The sequence below is a fragment of the Vulpes lagopus genome, chromosome 5 (assembly GCF_018345385.1).
Source record: "Vulpes lagopus strain Blue_001 chromosome 5, ASM1834538v1, whole genome shotgun sequence".
In the NCBI taxonomy this organism is placed as follows: Eukaryota; Metazoa; Chordata; class Mammalia; order Carnivora; family Canidae; genus Vulpes; species Vulpes lagopus.
In genome coordinates, this window is record NC_054828.1 from 53,003,491 (window position 1) to 53,027,373 (window position 23,883).

General features: G+C 60.9%; 1 protein-coding gene across 1 annotated transcript in view; it reads right to left on the reverse strand.

Annotated features, from left to right (window-relative positions):
- The window catches only part of TGFA (transforming growth factor alpha), an 80,935-nt gene that overhangs the window by 47,688 nt on the left and 9,364 nt on the right, over window positions 1–23,883 (reverse strand). The window contains exon 2 of the mRNA XM_041754124.1: window positions 7,201–7,254. Coding sequence (XP_041610058.1) covers window positions 7,201–7,254 — 54 coding nt within the window. The remainder of the gene's footprint in view (window positions 1–7,200; window positions 7,255–23,883) is intronic.

The window sequence follows — 23,883 nt, forward strand, 5'->3', positions numbered from 1 at the left end:
TCCCCCGCAAATCAATATGTAGCTTTTATTGCACCTTTTTTTTTTAATTGCACCTTTAAAATGTCATAAGTCTGAGGCATCACCTGGCTTCTTGTTTCCATAGCCAGACAGCCCAGATCTTATTCATCGGCCTGCTGAGCTGTTCCTTTTTCAGAAACGTAGATCTCATCCGAAAGTTTTCTGCTCTTTGTGTTTATTTTTTTATTTTTATTTTGCTCTGCTCTTTGTTTTTAACTGTTGGGGCTTTGCTGAGTCTAAACAGTGAGCCTGATACAAGTTCAGCGTTGTGTCCTTCAAGAATTAACTCCTCTTTCCAGGCTGGAGATACTAAACGAGCAACTCTTGGCTCTGTCTACACCCTGTGGGTATATTTTTTTTGCCCAAGGCATTTCGGATTTCTACAAGAGAAGCATCCTCTTGAATAAGGACCTCGGCGGGGAGGTGAGCACACGCAGACCCCGTCTTGCAGGGCCCGCCCGGTACAGCGCCCTTGATCCTGCTCTGTCCGTGACCATAGAGGAATCGTTGCCTGTTCCTTTCTGTTTCCTCACTGTTTGTCGACCCAGAGCCTCTTTTTTTTTTCCTTTCGAGGAGACAGATTCCTACACCGATGTGGCTGAAGGCCCCCTGCAGGCTCCTCTGCGGCCCTTCACAGCGGGACCCTTCAGACAGACGTTCACGTTTTCTGACTATGGTCTTCAAGCTCACAGTAGATGCAGGAACAAAAGAAAGAGTAAGACACGATTTGACAAAGAATAAGAAATACGGGCTGGAAGTCAGAATGCGGTCAAAGCAGGTGTTTTCCTCGGAGAAATCCACCTTGATAGATCAAGGCTTTGTCCATGTTTATGCTTTATCTTGAGATACAAAAGTCATCCGCAGTATCCGTCTGACCCTATGCCCTCTGACGCCCGGGCTTCTTTAATTCTCATGTCTAACCCTGGGGTGCCTGGGAAGAGGAGGTATTTAATAAATGTGTGCTAAATAAATGCCCGAAACCAAAAAAGTGGGAGAACAGTAAGCTTCTACTGGCCTTGATTTTTTTAAAAAAGCCACAAGTTTGTCACTTGCCTTGCTCTTTTCAAAGATGGCAGATGGTCTCTTAGCTGGGCTCAACCTGAACCAAGCTCTTGATTTATGCAGTCCCGTCCTTTCCTAGAAATATCAAGGCCAGCGCTCGCCGCATGCAACATTTTAGCTCGTTGGCTAGTCTGGTTTACCAGTCCATTTCTGTTTTTACCAGTTAAGCTATTTATCAAGAGGACGTTTACGTTTTGTCCCCAAACCTGTTTACTTTGGTTGTACTCATTGTACTTATGTAACTTAATTGCGTATTACATAAAACGAATGAAATACCTGTGCCTCAGCTGTTGTTTCTATTACAAGTTGAGTGTTTTGGAAAGACTTGCTAGAGGCGAGTAGATGGAAATAACTGCTTTAAATTAGAGGTGAGCACGACAAGCATAAAGAAATTAGGTGTATGTGGAGGGGAGACTGTGCTGGCCTAGAGGGATTTATGGCACTTTAAGTGTCCAAGTTCTCACACTAAAGAAATCAGGCCTGGACATCACGGAGGGTGCAATACAGGGACGGCTTATATGGGTGAATGGCGAGGAATGCCCAGATCTCAGGAGTCCGTTCATAACTAAAACAAGAATATCATGAGACATTCCTTGTCCTTCCTTCATACGATGTACGTGACATTCTCTATTCGTAGCTCTCCAATCTCATTTTTTAAAAAAATGTTGGCCGTGACCCACGAGAGTGATTTTGTGACTTCTGGTTTGAAAGGACACTGCCTAATGCCGCTCTTCGATTTTATTGATGGGGAACTGAGGTTCTGGGGTTTTGAGGAGCTCTACTAAGGCCACACAGCTGGGGAGTCAGAACTGTAACCATGGATTTCACATCCTAAGGCCTGTCTGCTACCCTGAGCCACCCTCCCTCTCATCCAGCAGTTTCCTTTGCAAAACGTAGAAGGTGAAATGAGCAGCTGGACGACAGGGATAGATCCTACAGAGGCACGCAAAGAATCCCTCGCTCCCTGCGGAGGCCCCACGATCCTCCAGACCTTCTCTGAAACGAGCAAGTCCCAGCACACGCAGGTGTAGGCGCTTCCCCTTCCAAGGCAGGCCGCACCTCCCGCGCTGCAGACACATATCTGGAACAGTGAACTGTGTACCTGGGTAGAACACGTGAGCCTTCTAATTTTAGAATGACTTCAGCTCCACGTGGGAAAACTCCAGACAATGGAACGGGGAAGCAGTGTGCAGTTCTGAAAAGCTTTTGTTAGGCGAGATGAGCAATAAACAGATCTCCTGGTTGCCGGCCGGCCCGTGTTCTACCTGTTTCCCAAACAGGCAACGCCTTCAGAGGCTTTTTCCTGTCATCTGATCTTCCTCCCTTCGTGCACCCCCGGCCGGAGCTCGCCTGCTCCGCAGAGTTAAGCCCAACGTCCTCACCCGAGTCTGACCACCGTCTCCCCAAGCCGGCGGTCCCGGAGGCCTTCCCCATGATAAACCACCACCGCATAATAAGATCCTTCCATGTCCTTTCACCACCACCTCTGAAAAAGCCCCGAGACTACCCTAAGGGAGCCTTCAAACACTCCCCCATTCCAGCTGGGTGGTGTTAGACACGGGGGACGGCAAGGAGACGTTCAGAGGTTCGGACGTTCCGCGAGGCGTACACGTCGGGCGAGGCAGATGGCAGGGGGAAGCTCGGAGCCTGCTGCCAGGTGTCTGAGAAGGGCCTCGCCACACCCCTCGGCCATTGCAGCGAGTCTCACAAAAACATGAGAACCAGACGGGCGGCCTGGGAAATGCGCAGTATTTCAGAGGGTTAAGCAAGGAGCCACCCAGCAACTCCACCGGCTGTGTTCTGCCCCTTTTAAGGGGCATTAAAAGGTTCCTTTTGAAGATAGGTCATAACTCCTTTCTTGGGAGGGTGTGACAGGTGTTCTAAGCTGCAGGTGATGCCACCCTCTTTCCGCCTCCAGCTAGGTTTCTCTGCATGCTTTACAAATTAACAACCAACCAGATAAAAATTTCGCCTTAACCCCAGACTACTGACTTCACCCCCACAGCATTGGTTTCCTAAATCCCCCACTAAGCGGTCAGCTGAGGTGGCCTTCGGTCATTATGAGGCTGGATTACGAGTTCCCGTGCTATCGTGCGGTGGGGACACGATAGGACAAAGGGTTGGGGAGGACTGCTCCGTTGGCCCCAGCAACTAGAACTTGAGAACCTAAATGAAAAAGGACATCTGATTCCAAGAGGATGGAACACAAGGCCGTCGCACTCTTGCCTCCCTGCCGTGGGTCCATGGGGGGGGTCAGGCATGGATCGTGGCCGTATTTCCGGAGAGCCTGACGGCAGCCTTCCAACCCTTCCCAGCAGAGCCTTCCGAGCAATGTCTACCAATTTATCAGAGTGGTCACGTGAAACATCGCACAGGCTCTTTATTCCCGATTCAAGTCCAACAGGTGAGGAAACCCCGATCCAAACGGGAGACAGACGAACAACTTGCCCAGGGGCTCAGCAACACAGGCCGGCTGGGCCCAACGCCCCGACTCCTGACCGCCAGCCCACGGCGTGTATCTCCCCAGCGTCCCCCCAAAGGAGATGTCTGAAAAGCACTTACTGACCACACTAATGCAGCTTCCTATGCGTCTGGCGTAGTTTACGCCTCACATTTAGGAATCTGAGAGGGAGGAAGATTGGGAGAAACCAACGAAACCTCAACAAGAAAGGCCAAGGGCAACTTTCAAGTGATAAGATCGTGGAACTTCCTCCCGCCCCCGAAAGCACAAGAAAGCCACACGTTCCCGGGGGTTCATGCGCCACACTCGACTGGCGCTCAGGGTCTGCAACTCTCTCCGTGCTGCTCCATCGAGACGTGAGAGCGGAATCCTGATTAGGCCTCCAGTGTGAGCATTCGAGAGTGTATGAAAACCTTTTTTTTTTTTTTTTTAAAGATTTTTACTTATTCATTCATAGAGATGCACAGAGAGAGAGGCAGAGACACAGGCAGAGGGAGAAGCAGGCTCCATGCAGGGAGCCCGACGTGGGACTCGATCCTGGGTCTCCAGGATCACGCCCTGGGCTGTAGGCGGTGCTAAACTGCCACGCCACCGGGGCTGCCCATATGAAAACCTTTTTATTCCGTTACTGTTTCCGAGGCCTGTCGCCCGTGAAGAGCAAAGAGACTTGCACAGTCACGTCATGGATGGAGCTTTGCAGCGTCTGTCCTACAACAGCCCGTCTTTGCAGCTCAGTGGACAGCTCTGAGACTTAGGAAGGTGCCTGCTGACATCCAGAGCACAAAGGGGTCGGGGAGGAGGGACGCAGAGGTGCCAGTCAGTCTCCCAGGACACTAAGGAGCACACTCGACGAGCAGTGTTCACCCAGAAGGGAATGTAGGTAGAGAGCAAAATATGAAGACATTAAAGGAAAAGCAGATTAAGCGAAGTACAACCCAAAACCGAACGCAGCGTCCTCTACCCTCCAGATTTAAGGATCTGACAAGAGAGGGCTCCTCTTGCTTTCGTGGGTGTGATGCGACTCTGGCTGTTTCCCACGTCCTCGTCTGGGCTCTAAGTAACATTCACAAGTGACACAGGCTCTGCTCTCACACGTCCCTGCCAAGGGAGAAACTCCAAACGGTGTGAGAACCGAGGAAAGAAAAACGGCAGCCGATGCTCGTGGCTGAAGCTGGGCGACGGGCGTGTGCGGGTTCATTTCACGCTTACTTCCTTGCACGTACGCAGATTCCCACCGAGCTCGGTCGCAAACGGCGTTGCTTATTGACGAGGCCAAGAGTGCGACACACACGCCAACGCCGGGGGTGGAGGGTGTGGCTGGTGGGGTGGTGCCCCCGTTTGCGCTGCACCCGCAACAGGGTTTCGGCTGCGTCTGGTCAGAGTGGGGTGCGCAGGGGTGGTCGAGACCTCCCGGGGCTGGGGCGTCTCCGAGAGAAGTACGGTCGCCCTCAAGGAAGAGGAAGTGAAGCAAACAAGCTGATGCGGTTGCAAAGCCCCAGCCCTCGGGGAGGGGGCCGTGACACCACCGCCGCCGTCTGGACTTGTCCCCTCGCCCAGCCCTCTCCGGACTCCGGCTTGGGTCCCGCAGGGCAGGTGGAGCGGGAGTACAAACGGCGAGAGCTGCTCCATCCACCTGCCCGGGCCCGAGGCCCACAGCTGAGGGGCCCGCGGGGGCCGGGCAAGCAGCCCACGTCCCCCCTCCACAGGCCCCTGTCAACGCTGGGCTCTGTGCCCGCCCGGTGTGCGGGGCTGTGGCACTGCCCCTGCTCTCAGCCGGCACACGGCGCCCTCCGCCCGTCACGGGGGCTGTGCAACCCCGCAGGGCGTGACTGGCTCTCTGGTGACACGCCGTGAAGAGGAAGAGTGAACATCGGGGACTCGGGACAGAGAAGTTCGCGCAGAAGCAAATTCAGAAACAGGAACAGAGGCTGGTCAGCAGCGCAGCAAGGACAGGCGCTCCGGGATGAGCACGGCAGGTCTTCCCACGCTTGTCCCCGAAAGACCGGGAGGCCCCCCAGGGCCTGGGCAGGAGCGGCGCCTGAGGGGACAGGCTCCGGGGTGGCCCCAGGGCTCTGCCGCCAGCGTGAGGGGCTGCAGAGGGGCAGGAGGCAGCAGGCAGTGGCGCTGGGGTGCATCAGCGTCTGCCGTCACTGCGACTCACCACCCGCAGGTGACTCAGGACAGGAGCTGGCTCTTGGCCTCCCGGCTCCTACAGCGAGGACCATGGGGCTGAGGATGTGAGCCGGGACGCCCGGAGGCAGCCGGGGGGCCCCCACTGCACCCCCCACAGACGCACAGCTGAGCCCTTGCCGACTGGGGAGGAAAGGTGGACACTCTGGTCGACCCCGGGCCTCGGGGGCACTGCTCTGGGATGCTCACGCCCACCCACCCCGGCCAAGTGGAACATGGGGGAGCCAGGCATCCTCTTCCATGGCATCACGGGCCCCCAAGTGGCTTGGACACCTTCGGGGTTCGAGTGCCTCGACGGTGACGGCTCCGAGGGGAGGACGCAGGGGCTACAGAAGCAGCATCGTCTCCTCGCGTTTGGAGGAACAAGGAGTGGAAGAGACGAGCAGGGTACAGGGGGGCCGTGTGGCCGGCTGGAGGACCGTGAACGCACAGGAACCGCCCCTCCCCGCCGCACACCTCCCTCAGGTGACTATGGGGGGGCAGCATCCAGCGGGGGCCCGGGACTCAGCACTGCCGGCGAGGAACTTGGCTCCCTGCATGTGGAGGGCTAGCTGGCGACTCGCCACGGGGGTCACAAGGATATTTATTCGTGTCCCAGGGAGCACCCCAAGGAAAGCTCCCGACCGAAGGGAAAGGCCCTGGGCGTGCGGGGGGCGGGGGGGGCACCGTGATTTAACTGGATGCCATGTGAGGCCCAGCAGGGAGCGTCGAACTGAACCACACAGTCCGTTTGTGTGGATCCCAACATTTTTGGAAAGATCCACTTATTAGTTACGGGGCGGGGGGAGCAAGCCCACACATACAAGCCTGGGGGGACCTCAGGCGCTGAGCGAGGAGCCCGACGCGGGGCGCAGCCCCACTACCCCAACCGCGGCCTGAGCCCGACTGAGAGCTGGTGGCTTCCCCGACCGCGCCATCCGGGAGCCCGAGTGGGACATTTTAAAAAGATGCATCTCAAGGCTTTGCGGCAACGTGGAGAAACGTACGACTCAAAGCCGCGGCCTAGAGAGCAGCAGTCACGTCGCTTCCCCCCGCGGCGGCCGCACACAACTACGAGTGCACCGGGCGCTGCGAAACGCCAGGCACGTGCAGCGGCGGATGCTCCGAGCCTGGGAGCGTGGCCTCCCACTCTTCCCACGCCGCCCAGGACGTGGGCCCAGGTCTCTGAAGCCAGGGCAAGGTCCCTCGAAATGTCACGAGGTGACCCCTAGAGCAGCGAACAGAGACCAGCGGGCAGGAGCAGACCGCGGCTCGGGAACCCCGGCTCCGCTCTAGGGGCACGGCCGGCGCCGGACAGCGGGGCCCCAGCTCCACGGCGCCCCTGCCCGCCCGCCCCTGCCCCTGCACCCAGGACCCTGGGGCACAACCCGCCGAGCCCAGGCCAGGGCCCCTGGGGACGCTCAGAGGGAGGCCCCACGAACCGGCCCGCCCGCTCCCCCGCTCGCCGCGCACCCCCGGGCAGGACTCACCGCTCAGGGCGGACGTGCTGTTCTCCAGGGCCTGGCCCGCGGCCAGCAGGACACCTGTGCAGGGAGAAGAGGACAGGTGAGCATCTGTGGCAAAGCCTTCAGGGCTGGGGGGCGGCGCTGGAGGGGCGACGGCCGGGCTGGCCGGGAACCGGGGGGCCCAGGGCAAGGACCGCCGCTGGGGCAGCTCAGTGCCAGCCGATTCCGTCCTTCTCGCCTCCCTCTGCCCGGTCCCGCGTCCCGGCGTTCTGGTTTGTTTCTTTGCTACCGTGTAACTTTCTAAGTTGTCTCGAAACAGAACATTTACTTTGTAACCATTTTAAGTGTCCAATTCAGGGGCGTTCAGTGCGTCGGTGTCACCAGCCGTGGCCACGGCCGTTTCAGGCTTTACGCCGCCTCTCTCGAGGCATGTGGATTCCTGGGGGACCCGCGGCCCAGGGACACGTGTGGACGACGCGCTGTGACCCGCGGGGCAGGGCACTCTAGTACTGCTCCTCCCCGGGGACCCCGACCCCGCAGACAGCGATCGTGAGGGCATCACAGCCTCCCCGCCAGGACGCTGGGGGACCCAGAGGGGGCCTCATCCCTGCCTGGTCACCCACTGGCCTTGCCACGGAGCTGCCAGCTCGGGATGGCGGCACCTGCCGCTGTGCCGTACTGCGGGCGCCCTGGGGTGCAAGCCCCTCACACCACACCTCAGGTCTGGGCCCTCCCGGGGTGGCGGCGGGGGCGCGAGCCCTCAGGGAGGCAGGGAGGTGGCGGTCAGGGGGCTCACGGGAGCCCAGGCTCCAGGTCCCAGGGACACACTCTGTGGTCTCCCAGGATTTCATGCACAAAATACAGATTCAAAGGTAAGATGTGAAGATTTCCAAGGCTGCAACTGCAGAGCATCACAGCCCACCCTCGGGACGCGGGCGAGCAGGGGACGCCGTGAGACCTTGGGGGGGGCCCTCGCACACGCCCGCCGGCGGGGATGCTCTGTGCCCTCGCACCACAGCGCCAGGGCATCCTGGAAACAGCGGCCCAGCGCCCACGAGGAAGGAACCTCCCGGGGCCTACGCAACCACGTGAGCAAAATCAGACGGGCTCCCTAGGGCCGAGGAGCAAAGACACACACGGGGCCGCGCACCGGCCGGCGGCAGGGGGGAGGCGGCGCGGGCCGCGGGCCACGGGGAGGGAGCTCTGGGCTGGAGCTGCTCCGGTCCCTCCGCGCCTCCCCCTGCGAGCCGTCCTGGCGGGAAAGCTCTGGACGGACTCAGACCCGCGTCTGGCGTCCACACACTCCGTGGCCCGAGGGACACGCAGATGGCGGCGACTCCTCGCGTACCTCGGAGGAGGTGCCGATGGCCGCCACAAGGTGTCCCCGAACCAACGAGGTAGTCGCCGCGTCCGTGCCCGTGTCCTCTCTGTGGTTGGAGCCAGGACGGCCGGGACCAGGCGGCGGGACCCGCGCCCCAGGGCGGGCTGTGCACCGTGGATCCTCGTGGATCCTCCCCGCGGCGCGGCCAGCCCCGGGGCACGGTGGGAACCAGTCGGAATGTGCGACACTTGTCGTTCCACAGAGAGGGCCACTGGGTCTCTCCCCGTGATCGGAGCCCCAGGGAGGTTCCCTGCACACCCGCGGAATCCCACGGGCAGCAGCAGCCACCCCGCGCTGCCCCCCCAACTGGGTTTGTCCACAGCTGGTGCCGATGAGGGGGAGGCCTCTGCTCTCCAGGCCCGGCCCGCAGGCTCATGCCTCAGTTGGTCCCACTGTCACCCTCGATGCCGCATCTCCCGGCCTCCCTGCCACCCGCCCCCCGTCCCCCTACAAACACGTGGTTTCACAGGAGGCAGCGAGGCCTGCAGGGGCGAAGGCTGTCCCAGGCCCTGGAGTCAGCGCGAGCCCAGGTCCGCCCAGGCCCAGGCCGGCGCCGAGTCAGCACCGCACTCGCCCTACCCGCCACCGGCCGGGTCCCGGCCACAGCCCCAGGGCGCACGAACGGCAGACCCCGCGGGCGCCGGCCAAGTCCATGCCTCTGTTCTGGAGGCGTCTGCTGCCTCTGATCCCCCCATGGCGAGCGGGCAGCCGGGTGGAGGCCATCCAGGAACGTGTGTCCCGGCAGGCCCTGCGGCCCGACCGAAGCACAGAGCATCCTTTGGGGGCACCTGAGTGGGGACGGCACCGGCGCCACCACGACGGCTTCAAGGCCACGCAGGGCTCAGATGGAGGCTGCTGCCCGGCCACGGGTCCCCTCGCCTGCCACAGGCCCCCCGGCGGCTGCCTTTGCATCATTCCTGCCTAAGTGGCTGCAAATAGGGGGATCCCTGGATCACGGGCTTCAGGAAAGAGAAAAGGGGAAGCGGTGAAGTGGGGGAAAAAATGACCCATGAGAGCTGATCCCCACCTGAAGAAGCGTGGACGCCCAGGCCGGCCCTCGGGGCAAGGACTGTGGTGCTTAGGGCTCAGCTGTTCCGAACTTAAAGTTTCCAACAGAAAGTCAAAAAGAGGCTCATCCACGTGTCCTGTGGGTTCACAGACCGGAGCCACCGCACAGCCTGTGCACTGACGGGCCGGGCTGTCGCGAGGTGCTGGGCCCTCCGTGCCCCTGGCCCCACCGCAGCACCCCCACCCCAGGCCCCCGGGGCAGCCCCACACCCGCACGCGGGATCAGGACACCCTCGTGACACCTGCTCGGGCGCCCAGTCTGGGAGAAGCACCTCAGGCCCCCGGGAACCCCGCCCTGGCGTCTGGCAGGCTCCGACCCAGGCTCCAGCCCAGTCCACCTTGGGGTCCGCTGTTGCCCCCAGAAGTCAAGAGCTGCACGTCTCCTCCATATTAAGATCCCATGAGTCAGGGTGCCCGAGCCAAAGGGTGAGGGTGAGGCTGGTGTCGGGGGACGGAGGGAGGGTCCTTCTGGAGGAGGACGCCTGGGTCCTGCAGGTCAGGAGCCAATGCAGGCGGAAGAGGGGTGCAGAGGGGGAAGGTGGGTGCTGGGGGTGCAGCCAGGGCCCCCCGACCCCGTGGCCTGGTACCCAGGGCTGGACGGTCATGAGGGGCGCAGCAGCAGCGCAGAAGGCCGTGGGTACCGAGAGCGAGGGCCCCGCAGCACGGCTGAGGTCTACCGAGGACTCGCAGGGGCGACCGTGTGGGCACAGCAGGGCCTGAAGGGGCCACGCGACACCCAGGCCTCAGGGACAGGAATTTCATCCCACATCAAGCTTTACCCGCAAGCGCGGCGCGATTTCAACGGTGCAGCGGAGGCTGGGACGGGGCTTGACCTCAGGATTTTAAACCTAAGAGGTTTTGGCTCATGTGGCGACGCTGGTTTCAGGGTAAGAACCGAGTAGAAGAAAGAGAAAGAGGACACAGCGCGGTTGGGACCAGGAGGCACTGGAGGGACCGGGGAGGGCAGCGAGCTTGTCCCCCCGAGACTGTCCACCCGCGTCCCGGCTGGCACGGCGCACGGAGGGCGGCCCACGGCTCCTCTCCACGGAGGGGGCCACGGCTCACGCTTGCCCGGCGCCCAGAGGCCTCAGTGACACCTCGGAGGGTGTTGGGCCCGGCGGCACAGGGATTTGTGGAAGAACTGGCCGGACGGGATCGGGATGCTCTGGGGACAGCAGGGAGAGCGCAGAAAATACGTGACGTGGGAATGAATCACCCCAGGAGACGGGCCTGCGGCACAGAGCGCCCTTTCTTTCACCGTCCCAGCATCTGGTCACTGCTTTTACAGGGCAGGTGGGACCCGCCCCCCCGAGCAGAGTGTCCCCCAGGGAAGTCATTTGAAAGGTCTGTCGTGCGGCAGGTGGCGCGTCGCGATGCAAACAAGCCAACCTGCGGGGAAGGGGCAGCTTCCGGTTACAGACCCGGGCCCGTGAGGTCCTGACCCCTTTGCCCAGACGCAGCCGCGATGTGGGACATGCCTCTGCGCCTCGGGGGCCTCCCGCTCTGTCCCCACGTGGCTCCGTCCTAGGATTCCCGCCCGTGCGTCCCCGCGAGCCGCAGTGTGAGCTCTGGCACTGACCACGTGCCCTGCGGAGTCTCTGCGGTCAAAGCAAGTCCAGGAAGGTGGTACCACCGTGCTCCAAGTTTGGAGGAAGTCAGGGCGCAGGGGACGAAGCATGTGCCCCAGGTCACCCAGGTCACCCAGCTCACGGGTGACGGGTGCTGCAGGCTTAGCCCACGGGGCCCGACTTGGCTCGCACTCCTCCGTGAAGCACGGGGGACGCACACCAGCTCCCCGTGTGCTCTCCTGCGAGGGGACAGGCACGTGCCGTGACGTGGGGGACAGAGGCCAGGAGCCCGAGCTGCGGGGTCGCTGTGGGGGGTCAGCCCCGGCGCTCGCTTCGCCGCCCCACCTCGCGGGCTCTGCGTCTGTGGATGCCCGAGCTGGGCCCGGATGCCTGCTGGCCTTGAACTCCAGGCACCGGGGAGGATCCAGGGCTGGGGCCACGGGCGGACACACGGCCGCACATGCACTCCTTGCAGGTGGGGCCCTGCCTTGGGCGAGGATCCCACGGAGCAGACCCGGCGAGCGAGCTTGCTTCGCCGTCACCGTCCTTCAGGCCGGCAGGACGTTCACGGCAAACGTCAGCGCGGAGCGAAGCCCTCGTCTGGTCCTCCACGAGCGCGCCCCAGCTCCGTCTCAGCACCGTCTGGACCTGCTCACGACCCACGAGGGATGCGCTCGGGTCAGTGGGCCTGGCACCCGGCCGCCCTCCTGATGACCTGGGGGCGTCAGTGCCGAGGCCACGGGACGTGCCACACCTCGTGACGGCGACATCATGGAAGCCGGTGCTGCCCGGGTGCTCCTAGGGGTTCCCCACACCCGTCGACGCATCTGCGGATGGGGAACAGCCGAAGTACCAAGGGGGGACCTTTGGGGTCCCAGAGACGAGATGAGCAGACCGGTGGCTCATGTTTTCCTTCCTGACGCAGTCGTTAGGTCAGAGCAGGAGGGCGCCTGCCCCCCACTCAGCCCCCCACTACTGCCGCCCTTGCTGCCGGGCCCTGGCTGCGTCCCGCCGCCGGCCTTGCCCAGCCCTAGGCGTCCTCAGTCCTACGTAGGGACAACGGCTGCTCACGTGGTCTCCACAAGGCTCCACGAGGGGAAACGCCGCACACGGAGAAACAGACTGTCCCACACGAGAGCAAAGGGGGTGGGATGGGCCCCACGATCGCGGGTTCCCACGGACGCTGCCCTGCACCCGATCCCAATCCCAAGCCCCGTGTTCAAACGCAAGGTCGCCTCATCCCTGAGCTGCTGCTCCTGTTGGCTTCCGGGCGGGTCTGGGGACCCACGGCATCATCCACCCCCCACCCTGTATCTGAGCCCAGCGCCCCCGCCCGCCCGCCCCCCTGCCAATGTCCCAGCTCAGGCCTCATCATGCCTCCTCGACGTGCTGCACTGACCTGCTCTAAGAGGACCCGACCTCCGAAACGAGGAGCTTTTAGGGCAAAATCTTTATCCAAAATATGGGCTCTTGAGGATGCACCCTGCATTGCATCGGGCAGGACCAGCCCCGTGTCCTCCCCACGCAGGTCCACCCTTTGCCCTCCCTGCTGGCCGGAGGGTCAAGGCCGCTCAGTCAGCCACGGCTGGGCCAGGGCCGAGCGGTGAGGTGCCGGGAAGCGGTGGCAGGCGGGGCGCGGGAACCCCGAGGGAACCCCGAGGGAACCCCGAGCCCTGGACAGCGAGGCTACACGGGACTGTCCCAGGGCAAAGCGGGAGCGGGTGCGGGCTGGAGCCCAGGCCAGGCCAGAGCGGCAGGGGCACCGGCTGCACCCGCAAGGACCAGGTGGGCCCGGGGAGTCGGCACCCGGCAGCCAAGAAACTCAGAAATGGAATGGCAGCTCCTGAAGCATCCACCGGGACGCGAGGGCCCCACCGACGGGGTGGAGGGGTGGACACAAGGTCCGTCCCCGTGCCGCATCTCTGTTCCCCGCCAGGCCCTGCCCAGACCTCGGAGCAGCGCGGTCGGCCCCACAGCCCCTGTCGAGCCAGGCTGAGCCCCGGGCCCCTCAGGCCCCAGCAGAGCCACCCCAGCAACTGGCGCAGGAGCAGGCGCCGTGCAGGGAGGAGGTGACAAAATAAGCGATCCTTGATTCCTGCACGGAGCAGCCCGTGGCGACAGCTCCGGCCTCCCCGCTGCCGCTCCCGGGACACCCCCAGAGCCACCTGCAGATCGCACCGTGGCGCCCGGGCCACGACCAGGAGCAACAGGACATGGGGGGACTTCAGCCTGGGAACGGGGGGTGGACGGCTCTGGGGCGACGCTGCTGGGAGGACTCGCTGCAGCACGCAAGGCCCGAGAGGGAAGCACGGCAAACAGAGGAAACGCGTTCTGGGAACTGCAGTCTGAAGAGCTGAGGGGACAACACCCTGCAGTTCTTGTGACCCCTCATTTCTCAATCCGCAGCACAGTGCTTCCCCGGGCGCTGGACGCGGGGGCGGGAGGGGGAGCGCCTGGGTGGGAAAGGACCGGACACGGGGAGGAGGCGCTAGGCGGCCTGCCGGGACAGCCCGAGCAGCCCCCCACCGGCAGCGCCCCGCGGCTCTGGACACCTGTGGGGGTGGATCCCGCCGCCGCCACGGCTGGGGCCCTGCTGCTACCGGGGCAGGGAGAGCAGGGCCGCCACCACGGGATCCGCGCCGTGCGGGGTCCATAGTGCACGCGGGTGGGAGGCTCTGCACCTGCTGGGCGGCCCTCCAAGCGCAGGGCATGCAGCCTCAGCCCAGACCCGGGGTGGCGGCCCTCGTGGGAGCCCGTGAACGGCCTCCAGCCGCGTCCTGCTCGTCGGCTCGCTCTCCTTTAATGGATGCTCCCCCCCGGGATTCCCTCCGTGCTTAAGACTGTTGGTCTCCCCGTGGGAACCCGAAGTGCCGGGCTGCACGGCAGGAAGCCCACCCCTAGTCATGAGATGGGCAGAGCACAAACAGCCCCCAATCCCGGTGGTTCACAGTCTCGGGGTTCCGCAGAGGCTCTAGAGGGTCGGGAGGGTCAGGATGAGAAGCAAAAGGGAAGACGGAGCAGTGGAAAGAGGACACTTTGCACTGGGACAGGTCAGCTGAGGCAAGAGCAGGAGGGCGCCCAGAGAGCTACGTGAGGGCCGCCCTGCGCGTTGGGCCGGAGGGGAGCGCGGTGAGAAGAGGGTGTCGGCGGACGCTCGGCGTGCTTCTGAGGCATTGCCTGGGAAACAACCAGACTCAATAAATGAAGGTGATGTGAGAAGCAAACCCGCGGGTGAGACGGTACAGCTGCTTGGGGGACAGCTGAGTAGTTCGCGGCAAAGTGCAACCTCGTGGGACCATGTGGTCCAGCAGCAGAGCTTCTTGGTATTGACCCAAATGACCGAGAACTCGGGTCCACAAGGAAACCTGTGCACACGCGTGCAGCGGCCTGACTCCTAACTCACACGCGTGCAGCAGCCTGACCGCCGACACTTGTAAGGAGCCAAGAGGCCCCTCGGGGTGAAGGACAGACCGTGGTGCATCCAGACACTGGAGAACTGGACGCATCGTATTACGTGAAATAAGCCAATCCAAAGGGGCTCTAAACTGCGAGTCCAACTCTAGGACATCCCGGAAAAGGAAACACACGGAGACTGAGAAGACGGGTGGGTGACAGCGGTGCAGGAGGAGGGGCACGGAGATCAACAGGGGAAGACGGGGCCTTGGCCAGAGCAGCGACCCCGCGGGACTCACGACGGCCGGGGGCTCATCTGCCACACGTCCCAGAACGGACGACACAGAGAATCAGCACTAGTGCAGACTGCGGATTTCGGGTTAAATTCAACGTTAAAAAGTATGAACATTTTTTTGTGTGTGTGGTGGGGGGGCACGATACCACTTTTCTCAGCAGTTTGGGGTTTCTCCTTCTGAATGTTTCTCTTGTAGGCTCAGACCCGAACTCTTCCTGTGAGTACCACCCACACTGCAGAACGGGATGGTCCGCCCTTCAGCCGTGACTGTCGGCCATCAGTCATGACTCTAAACGACCCTGTGGTTGAGTCCGTGGGGCCCATCGGTACTTCTTAATGCCCTTCTCCGGACTATTATTATTATTTCTTGAGCACGGCTGGCCCACAGCGTCACATGAGTTTCAGGTGCACGCACAGCGATGTGACCGCTCCTAGAGGTCGTGCTGTGCTCGCCGCCAGCGCGCCTCCGCCGTCCCCACGAGACACAGCAGATCCCACAGGTCTCCTCCGTCTGCTGTGCCTGGCGCCCCATGACCACAGTCACTCTGTGCCTGGGAGCCTGGACGCCCCTCTGTGCCCCTTTTGCCCACACCCACCCCCCTGGAAACCGCCCATTTGTTCCCTGTACTTATAGGCCCAATTCTGCTGTTTGCTTGTTTGTTTGGTTAGAAAAACATTAACTTTCGTTAATAACAATGTGCTGACATTGGCTCGTCGATTGTAGTACTTGTACCGTCTCAAGCGAGAGGGTGATAGTAGGGGAAGTTATGGGAATTCTCTGTACTTTACACTCAATTTTTCTATTAAACCTGAAACTACTAAAAAATAAAGAAACAAAAGTCCATTAGAAAGACAGCCGGTGACAATTCTAACACTATGAAGCTGGATTATTTACTCTACGTTCCAACGTGTCCCGTCCTGGGGCTTCCCTAAGTTCAGGGAAAATGTCCTCCTGGGAAGGCTGTGGCGGGGACCTGAGGCCTTGTGAAAACCAAGGAAACCCGGTATTGCGGTTCCGGGGCCACTGGTCTTGCTCCGGCGACTCCTAACGTACGACAGGTAGCACGTCGTGGACACGTGGTCTCAGCTGAGGATGGGCCGTGAACACAATCTTCAAAGCTGTCCACCAGCTGTCAGCTCCAAGGCCGAGGCAGCAGCAAACAAGACCTGCTAGATGGTGGTTTCACCCAGTTTCTTGGCTCTCTGGCCACATCTGAGCGTGGGCTCCCCGGTGGGTGCCAGGCTCGGCCTTGATCGGACCCCAGTGAAGCCACCGTCACGGAGACCACCTCCACGGCCCTCCTCCTGTCCTTGCAAACAGTAATTCAGGCAGAGAAAGAACGAGAGAGCACGGCGGGGGGGGGGGGGGCTCTGAATTGCCCAAAATCATCCTTCCGGGAAGACCTCCCAGCAAGGTGATGAAGCAAGCGGCTTCCCCTCCGTCTCCGACACGGTCATACGTGGGCTTATCTCCCGTCTCCATGGTAACAAGTGACGTGTCGGGGGAGATGGACTTTCTCAGCTGGCTGAACCCCGGGCGCCGAGAACAGCACCCGACACGGGGCGAGCTCTCGACAGCACCTGTTGAACGAATTCGGTTCCTTTCCGAGCTCAACCCATTGGACCATCCGGAGGTGGTCAGGGAGAGCCACCCACAGAGGCCAACACTTGGGGTCCTAGCTGAGCAGGAGCGGCTAACGCGGACTCTGTAAAATCTAGGTTCTTTCATTCTGGAATAAGAAGACACCTGTAGAACGTTTCTGTGGCGGGAGCTCTCCAAGAAGTAGTCCAGACACCGGAGCATTTCCTTCATCATGGGATGATGATGAGAGAGAGAGGAGGACGGGGAAATAGAGTCACAGGGTCGCAACCGGTGACATCTAACGGCAACTTGAACAGAATGAGGGAACCAGTCCTGCAAATGTCGGGGGGAAGAGCACCCAAAGCTGAGGGAACAGCAAAGGCCAAGGTGCTGAGCTAGGAGTGAACTCCGCGTGTTCAAGGAAGAGCAAGAAGGTGGAACAGGACGGTGGTGGGACACAAGGCTGGGGAGAGGCCAGGGGACAGCCAGGGGTCTGGGTTCCACGCTGGACACATTTGAGTGGAGGGACGATGGCACTGGATGTAGGTGTCAGGAGCATCGTCTGGGACACCGGGAAGGGAAGAAGCCTTGTGGAGGCAAGACTGGAAATTGGAAGAGCAGGGATGAGGCCACCGAGAAGTCCAGGTGAGGGGGGGGATGCGAGATGTGGTCGGTTCCATACGACAGGGTGGAAAGAAGACTCCTTGGCCTTCTCCCGCTGTCCACACCTGCCCCTGCGTCCTCTCCACCTTCCTAGGCCGAGGGCGACCTTCAAGGCCTGGTTCAAACGTCAACGTCTTCCCAAACCTTGCCCGTCCACCTCAGAGGGAGGACCTCCGTCCCTCTCGAAAAATTAAAAAGCAAACATGCAGACAACCAACCGCCCGAGAGCACGGGGTGGAGAGACCCGCCGGCAGGCTCAGCACCCACGGCGTCGAAGCCACACGACTCCAGGTCTCTTGATCCTGATGTTCTCGCTTCCCCGAGGGGCTCTCACTGACGGCTCCCTTCAGTCTGCGCAGCATCCCCGGGCTCCCCTGGAGGTCTCCACGCCGGGTGACGTGTGTGCCCTGGGGCAGCCCCGGCCGGGGCCTCGGAACCCTGTCCAGGTAGCTGCAGGCTCAGAGCCGGGACCCACGTTCCACGTCCAGGAGGAGCTGCGAGGCGCTGGCGCCTGGACGACGACATGGGCTCACGGCCTCCTGGGAGCTGGCTGGGTGCACCCTGCTTACCCCGCGCCTCCCACGCGGCCCGCGGGCTGGACTGGGGCCTCCCGGGCTCACGACGGCTGCAGCCACCTGCCGCCACAGCACGCAGGCTGCAGATGGACAGACCGCGGGCCTACTCTGGGCTCTGGGTCTCCGCCCTCAACGTCCCGCCTTGGCAGCAACCTTGGCCCAGCCCTTGGCCACCCCCCGACCCCGGGGGACACGGGGCTGGGGACACAGGGCCGATGACCTCACTGGGCACCAACATGCACTTTTATGCAAAAGTCAACGACTTTATCTAGAAGGTGGAATGGGGTGATGTCCCAGCCCCCTGAGCGGATCCTGCCGAGTGGGGACGCCCCGGGGCCCAGGCCCTACTTCCTCGCTCCCGGGTCCCCTCCCTGGGCGCCTGCCTACCCAGTGAGGCAGACCCCAGGTCAGACCCCGTCACCCCCTTCCCCCGGGCCCACCAGCTGTGGGCACAGACACAGCGGCTCCATCCTCAGCCTGAAGACGCCCCCCCAGGCCAGCCCGCCCCCTGACTAGGGGAGGCCCATCTAAGGGTCGGGTGTGGCTGTCGTCACTGTTGGACGATCCCAGGGTCATCCCAGCTATGTCCCCCCGTTATTGCCTGGGCCTCGGGCCAGGGTGCGAGCCAACGGGCGGGGGGCACTCGGACCCACGGGGCCTTTCTTCTTGTTCTGCTGCTGAACGTCACCCCGCAAGAGCACCGGTCGCAGGAAGAGTGATCAGGTAGCGGGTGTGGGGACGGGGCGACGGCAGTGCAGATCCAGGCAGCCCCGCGCAGCCCGACACGCCCCGCGGAAGCCCCGCAGGCCCCCTGCTCTCAGGGCGACAGGGCTGCTATGAGGAGGTGCTGTCTCCCCAGCTGTCCGGGGCCGGAGGCGGTAGGTGTCCTGGCCGCCCGAAGCCTTGGCCTTTCCTCCCCTTACTCTCCCGGGGGCGGCGGGGCCGAGGACTCGAGCTGGAGAGCGGTCCAGGGAAGGGTCGTCAAGCAAGGTCCTTTAAATGAAACAGTGATTTTCAAAAATCTCGGTTTTTTTCTTCTCAGAAAGGGGCCTGTCATTGCAAAAGTGCTCCATCGACGCCAACGGGCAATCACCGCTGATTTATACGCAAACTTTATTTTTTTCTCTTGAGAGAAAGAGAGAGACAGAGAGCGAATCCTAAGCAGGCGCACGCCCAGCCGGGAGCCCGACCCAGGGCTCGATCGCACGACCCTGAGATCACGACCTGAGCCGAAATCAAGAGTCGGACGCTCGACGGACATAGGCGCCCCAATATATGGAAACATTTTTGAGTATTCCTAGACCCTGAAAAATAATCCCTTGGGCCTTTCCGGTACCGAGGGATGCATCCTGGTCACGGATGCACAGAATAAACAGGTAAGGCACAGATGCTCCGACGCGGCTCCAGGGCAGGGCCGCTGGGGGCCGAGGCAGGGCGTGCACTTTGGGGGAGTGAGCTTGGCGGGGCCTCCCCACCGCTCGGGGGAGCACGCCGCCCCCGTAAAGGCTGCCAAACAGACGCTGGAAGCTAGTTTGCATGTCTCTGGGTCAGCAAGAAGAGGCACTGGGGCAGGTCGCCCGTGAAAGTGAAGCGGCCGCCGCGGACTCCACGCAGGGCACCTGGGGGCCCAACGCAGGGCACGGCCCCTTTAGTCGCCTCACGGGGAAAAACACCCGCCTTTAATGGGCACGCACGGCCCCGCTCACACCTGAGGACCCGGATGCCCCACGATCCTCTCCACGTCACAAGGGCCACAGACGAATGCCGCCCCCGGGTGAGGTCCCTGCACACGAAGGGGGCCGCGTCCCAGGGAATGTCAAGGGGAAGAGCCGTAACGTGGCAGCTGCTAGCAACTGTGCCAACGCAGCTTCCACCTGCGGGGCGGCGACCAGCCAAACGTGTCAACCAAGAAGTGGCAAAGGCTCTGCCGTCCCCTGCTAATGCCCGGGCCGTGTCACCTGGGCAGGTGAGGAGGCCGAGCAGCCCGCCCGGCCCGGGCCTCGGGGACGACCTGCCGAGCTGGCCGGGGGGACGGCGGCAGGACCATCACTGCCCCTGTGCTGAACGCAAACCTTCAGGGAGAGGCTGTGCCATCATTTGGCCTCACGTCGGCCACAGAACGGCGCTTCCTGCACCCACAGCCCTCTGCGAGCGCCACAGAGCAGCAGGACGGCCAGGGCAGCGAGGGCCCCGGGTGCGAATCCTTGGCTTGCCCCGTTGCGGAGCTTCAGCTCCCCCCATGGAGGGGATAAGCGCCTTACGTCCCGGGGAGTGCGTGGGCTTGGGGGGCTCATGCCCCACGTGAGACCGGAAAGCAGGGCCAGGGTCATGTGGTGGTGGCCTCCGCTCCCCGGCGGCCTCGCCTCGTGCCCCAACAGCCTGCTCCCCAGCACACGGCGCCCACCGCATGCCTCCCGTCCAGCTGCAGACCTGCCAGCCTCGCGACAGGCCGGGATCCCGCGCCCGGGGGTGAGGCTTGGGGGTACCAAGCCCACAGGCACCCCACAACGGTCTGCTCCACGCATGACCCACATGGAGCCCAGGTCCCCCCAGACAACTGAAGACCCCCCCATTTGGAGCTGGTGGCTCCCACTGTGCTTGCCAGCGCCGGGCTCTGTACCACAGGCCCGGTGACCAGGGTCTGGGCGGGTGGGCCCGGGAGCTGCTGGGTCCCAGCTTGGGCAGCAGCAACCGCAGCCGCGGGGACCACGGTGGGGAGCTCCACGCGCCTCCTGCTCCTGTGGCTGAGGTCCACAGAGGTGGGGCCGCCTGGTTTGCCATTGCAGGGAGGAAGGCGAGCAAGCCCACGCCACAGTGGTCACCCGGCCCCGAAGCCTAAGCCCCAACTGAGGGGTTGCTGGGGGTCCTGCTGCCGAAAACCTCACGCCTCACAGAGGATTCCAAACAAGACCTTGAAGCGGTGGCCTGTGTGCAAGATCCACCATCTCGAGGCGCACACGGCGCAAGTGTGGGAACCTGGAGTGACGGCGGGCGCGGAGGGAAGGGGCACGACGCACCGACTGGTCGCTCGTGGGGCAAACGGGAGGTTGTGCGCTGGGCACCTGGTGGCCTGAGGCTCCACCAGGGACAACCCGTGGGCCCCAGCGACCCGGAGACAGCGTCCTGCTCACTAAGGAGGGCACAGCGCCGGGCACAGGTGCAGCCACTGCTCCCGTCACACTCGGCACCCACCGTTGGAGGGGACTGAGCCGCTGGCGGGCATCAGAGAGGACGGGCACCATCCTTGGGCCAGCCCGAGGGCACCGACAGCCACACACGGGCGGCCTTCAGTGCCCGGCCCCATGCCCACCCCCCAGGACGGGCGCCAGCCATCGGGGCGGCCAGACAGTCCGCAGCTCCGCTCGCCGCCGGGACGCAGGTGCCGCAAACCCGTCGACACAAACAGCCGGAAAATCCCCCGGTACCGGCAATGAAACGGGACACTCCTCCAGAACACGGGGCTCAGGGGGACACCCCAGGAGCATAATGCTGCGGACCGAGTAAAAATGGAAATGCAGCTCATTTGTGGGACGCGGCCAGAACGGTGCTTAGAGACAAATGGACGTCACCGAATGAATGCTCTAGAAAGAGAAGAACGATCTAAAATCATTGATCTAAGTTTTCGTCTTGGGAAAACTTAGAGAAGCAAATTAGACCTAAAGCACAGGTATGGGGATCCCCGGGGGGTTCAGCGGTTGAGCGCCGCCTTCGGCCCAGGACGTGACCCCGGGGTCCCGGGATCGAGTCCCACGTCGGGCTCCTGGCATGGAGCCTGCTTCCCCCTCTGCCTGTGTCTCTGCCTCTTGCTCTAGGTCTATCATGAATAAAAAAGTAGAAGGGGGATTGAGATTTCAAAGAGGGACGGCAAATCCCTTCCTGCCCCAAGTAGGGGTCATAAAGGAACAACGAACAGCTTCTAAGGCCTTGGAAGACAAGAACGAAGTCGTTTTCTGTAAACCCAAGCACAGCACATCCAAGTGTGACCAGCAAGACGAAGGGAACGTTTTCAATATATCTTCTTAAGAACTGTTCACAAATCGGTAAGAAAATGACATGCCCTAAACCTAGTCTGATTCACAAGAAAATGAATGCAAAGGCTCAAACGTGAAAAAGCAGCCAATGTACCAAACGTTGGTTTTTAACAAATACAAATTAAAACAATGAGATACCATTTTGCCAACGCAACGAGCAGAATCTAGAAAATTGTGATATTAATCATAGGGCTCGTTTGCCAACAAATAGGCATCGCAACAGGAGGCAGAAGTATGAATCTGTACAGCTTTTCTGGAGGGCAGATGGTCAGAACGTATTAAATGGGCTGAAAAAAGCGTGTCCCTTTAGACCTCCTAGTCCATTTCTAGGGATCTGGCCATAGAAGATACTGGTAACGATGTAGCTGTAAGAGTTTTCACTTGGGGTTTGAGGATTTGAGCTTGAGATAATCCACATCTCTACCCACAAGGGACGGGTAAATACACAACGGCAGGGTCCAACAACGGAATGTGTGCAGTCATCAAATAAAAGGGGAGGTTGATAGATATATTTGTATTTTTGCCACAGAAAGATTTTCCCTACGTACTGTAAGTAAAAAGCAAATTGAAAAAATACCAGATGCCTTTTTTTTTCTTTAAAGGAAAAGGTGAGGGGATTCCTGGGTGGCTCAGTGGTTTAGCACCTGCCTTCGGCCCAGGGCGTGACCCCAGGGTCCCGGGATCGAGTCCCACATCGGGCTCCCTGCGTGGAGCCTGCTTCTCCCTCTGCCTGTGTCTCTACCTCTCTCTCTGTGTCTCTCATGAATAAATAAATAAAATCTTAAAAAACAAAAAGGAAAAGGTGAGTATATGAAAATCTCTACCCACGGAGAGAAAGAGATCTGATAGGATAGTCGCTAGTTGAACCTAGTAAGAGGAGGTCTCTGGGGAGTCTGATTTGGGGGCGCTTCTTGATTCTTCTCTTTGTAGATTCTGATTTTGATATCGCTTTGGAAGAAGAGCACGTGAGACTTCATGAAGGCCCAGGTAGGGAGGTGCTGGACAGAGCGGGTGCAGGTTCTCTGAACGGTAAGTGGCCTGCCCCAGAAGTGTGTGTGTTTTGGGGTTTTCTCTGCATGGCTGGGGAGTGGCTGATGGGGCTCAGAGAGAGTCTAGATCCAGGAGGAGTTCCCATCTGTGTGGCCTAGGAGTTTACCTCACCTCCCTAAATAATGCTCAGGCCCCAAGCTTGCTTTCATTCCGGTTCAGGGGCCTATGAGTCATCCCCTGAAACACTAATTATAACACTCAAGGTCTGCTATGTGCAAAAAACATCTGTCATTGTTCAAATTTGCTGGCAGGGAGCGTGAACAGCATGCAAACCGGCCTGATGACATGCTCCCCCAGTGCAAAAATAATAATCCAGAAACTGTTCCAGGTGAGAAGTGCTCCAGCCCAGAGTTGCCACCTGAGCTCAGGGACTTGGAGGGTGAATAGGCTGGACCCTGGCTTATAGGCCCGCGCCTCGGAGCCACGGCCCTGGTAAAATTGACAGGTCTTAGGCTTTTTCTTTTTACCAAGAGACGTACGTTGGGTGTGTTTCTGCCGGGTTGGTTCCCAGTGCCTGGCAGGGGGAGGGAGCAGAGTGTGTAATTGCAAACCTCCCATTTATCAGCTTCAGCCGCTTTTGTGTCACCACATTTCGTGCACCATTTAGCCAGTTAATCTCCTGCGCCTCTCGGAAGTGCAGTAATTACCCGGAGAATGCCTCTGACCTGGCAGGAGATGACGAAGGAGCAGGAGAGGTGCGTCCGTCCTTTAAGTGCCCAGGAGAATTGTTTACTGACCTCATTCAAACTTGGATCAGAGGCCCTAAAAGAACCCAAGCTGGAGATACGGTGTCTTTGTAAGAATCCAGTTTTCACCTAGACGTTCCGATCTTAAAAAATAACCCCAGAGGAAATGAGCCAACAGCAGCAAAAATCTCCCACAGGAGCACTGGTTGTCTTGTTTCAAATGCCTGAGTAGCATCTAATGGACACACCAGCGAACCTGGAGGTTTTGAAACTTTTTCAAGCTGAAGGAACCAACAGAAAGGAGTCCGCGGCCTTTGCTACGAAGTACAAGGCCACGCAGCGTCCGACTCAGAAGCGGCACCGTGTGCGGTTAGGCAGATGAACGAGCTCCTTCCCCGGGCTCCTGGGCGCACTA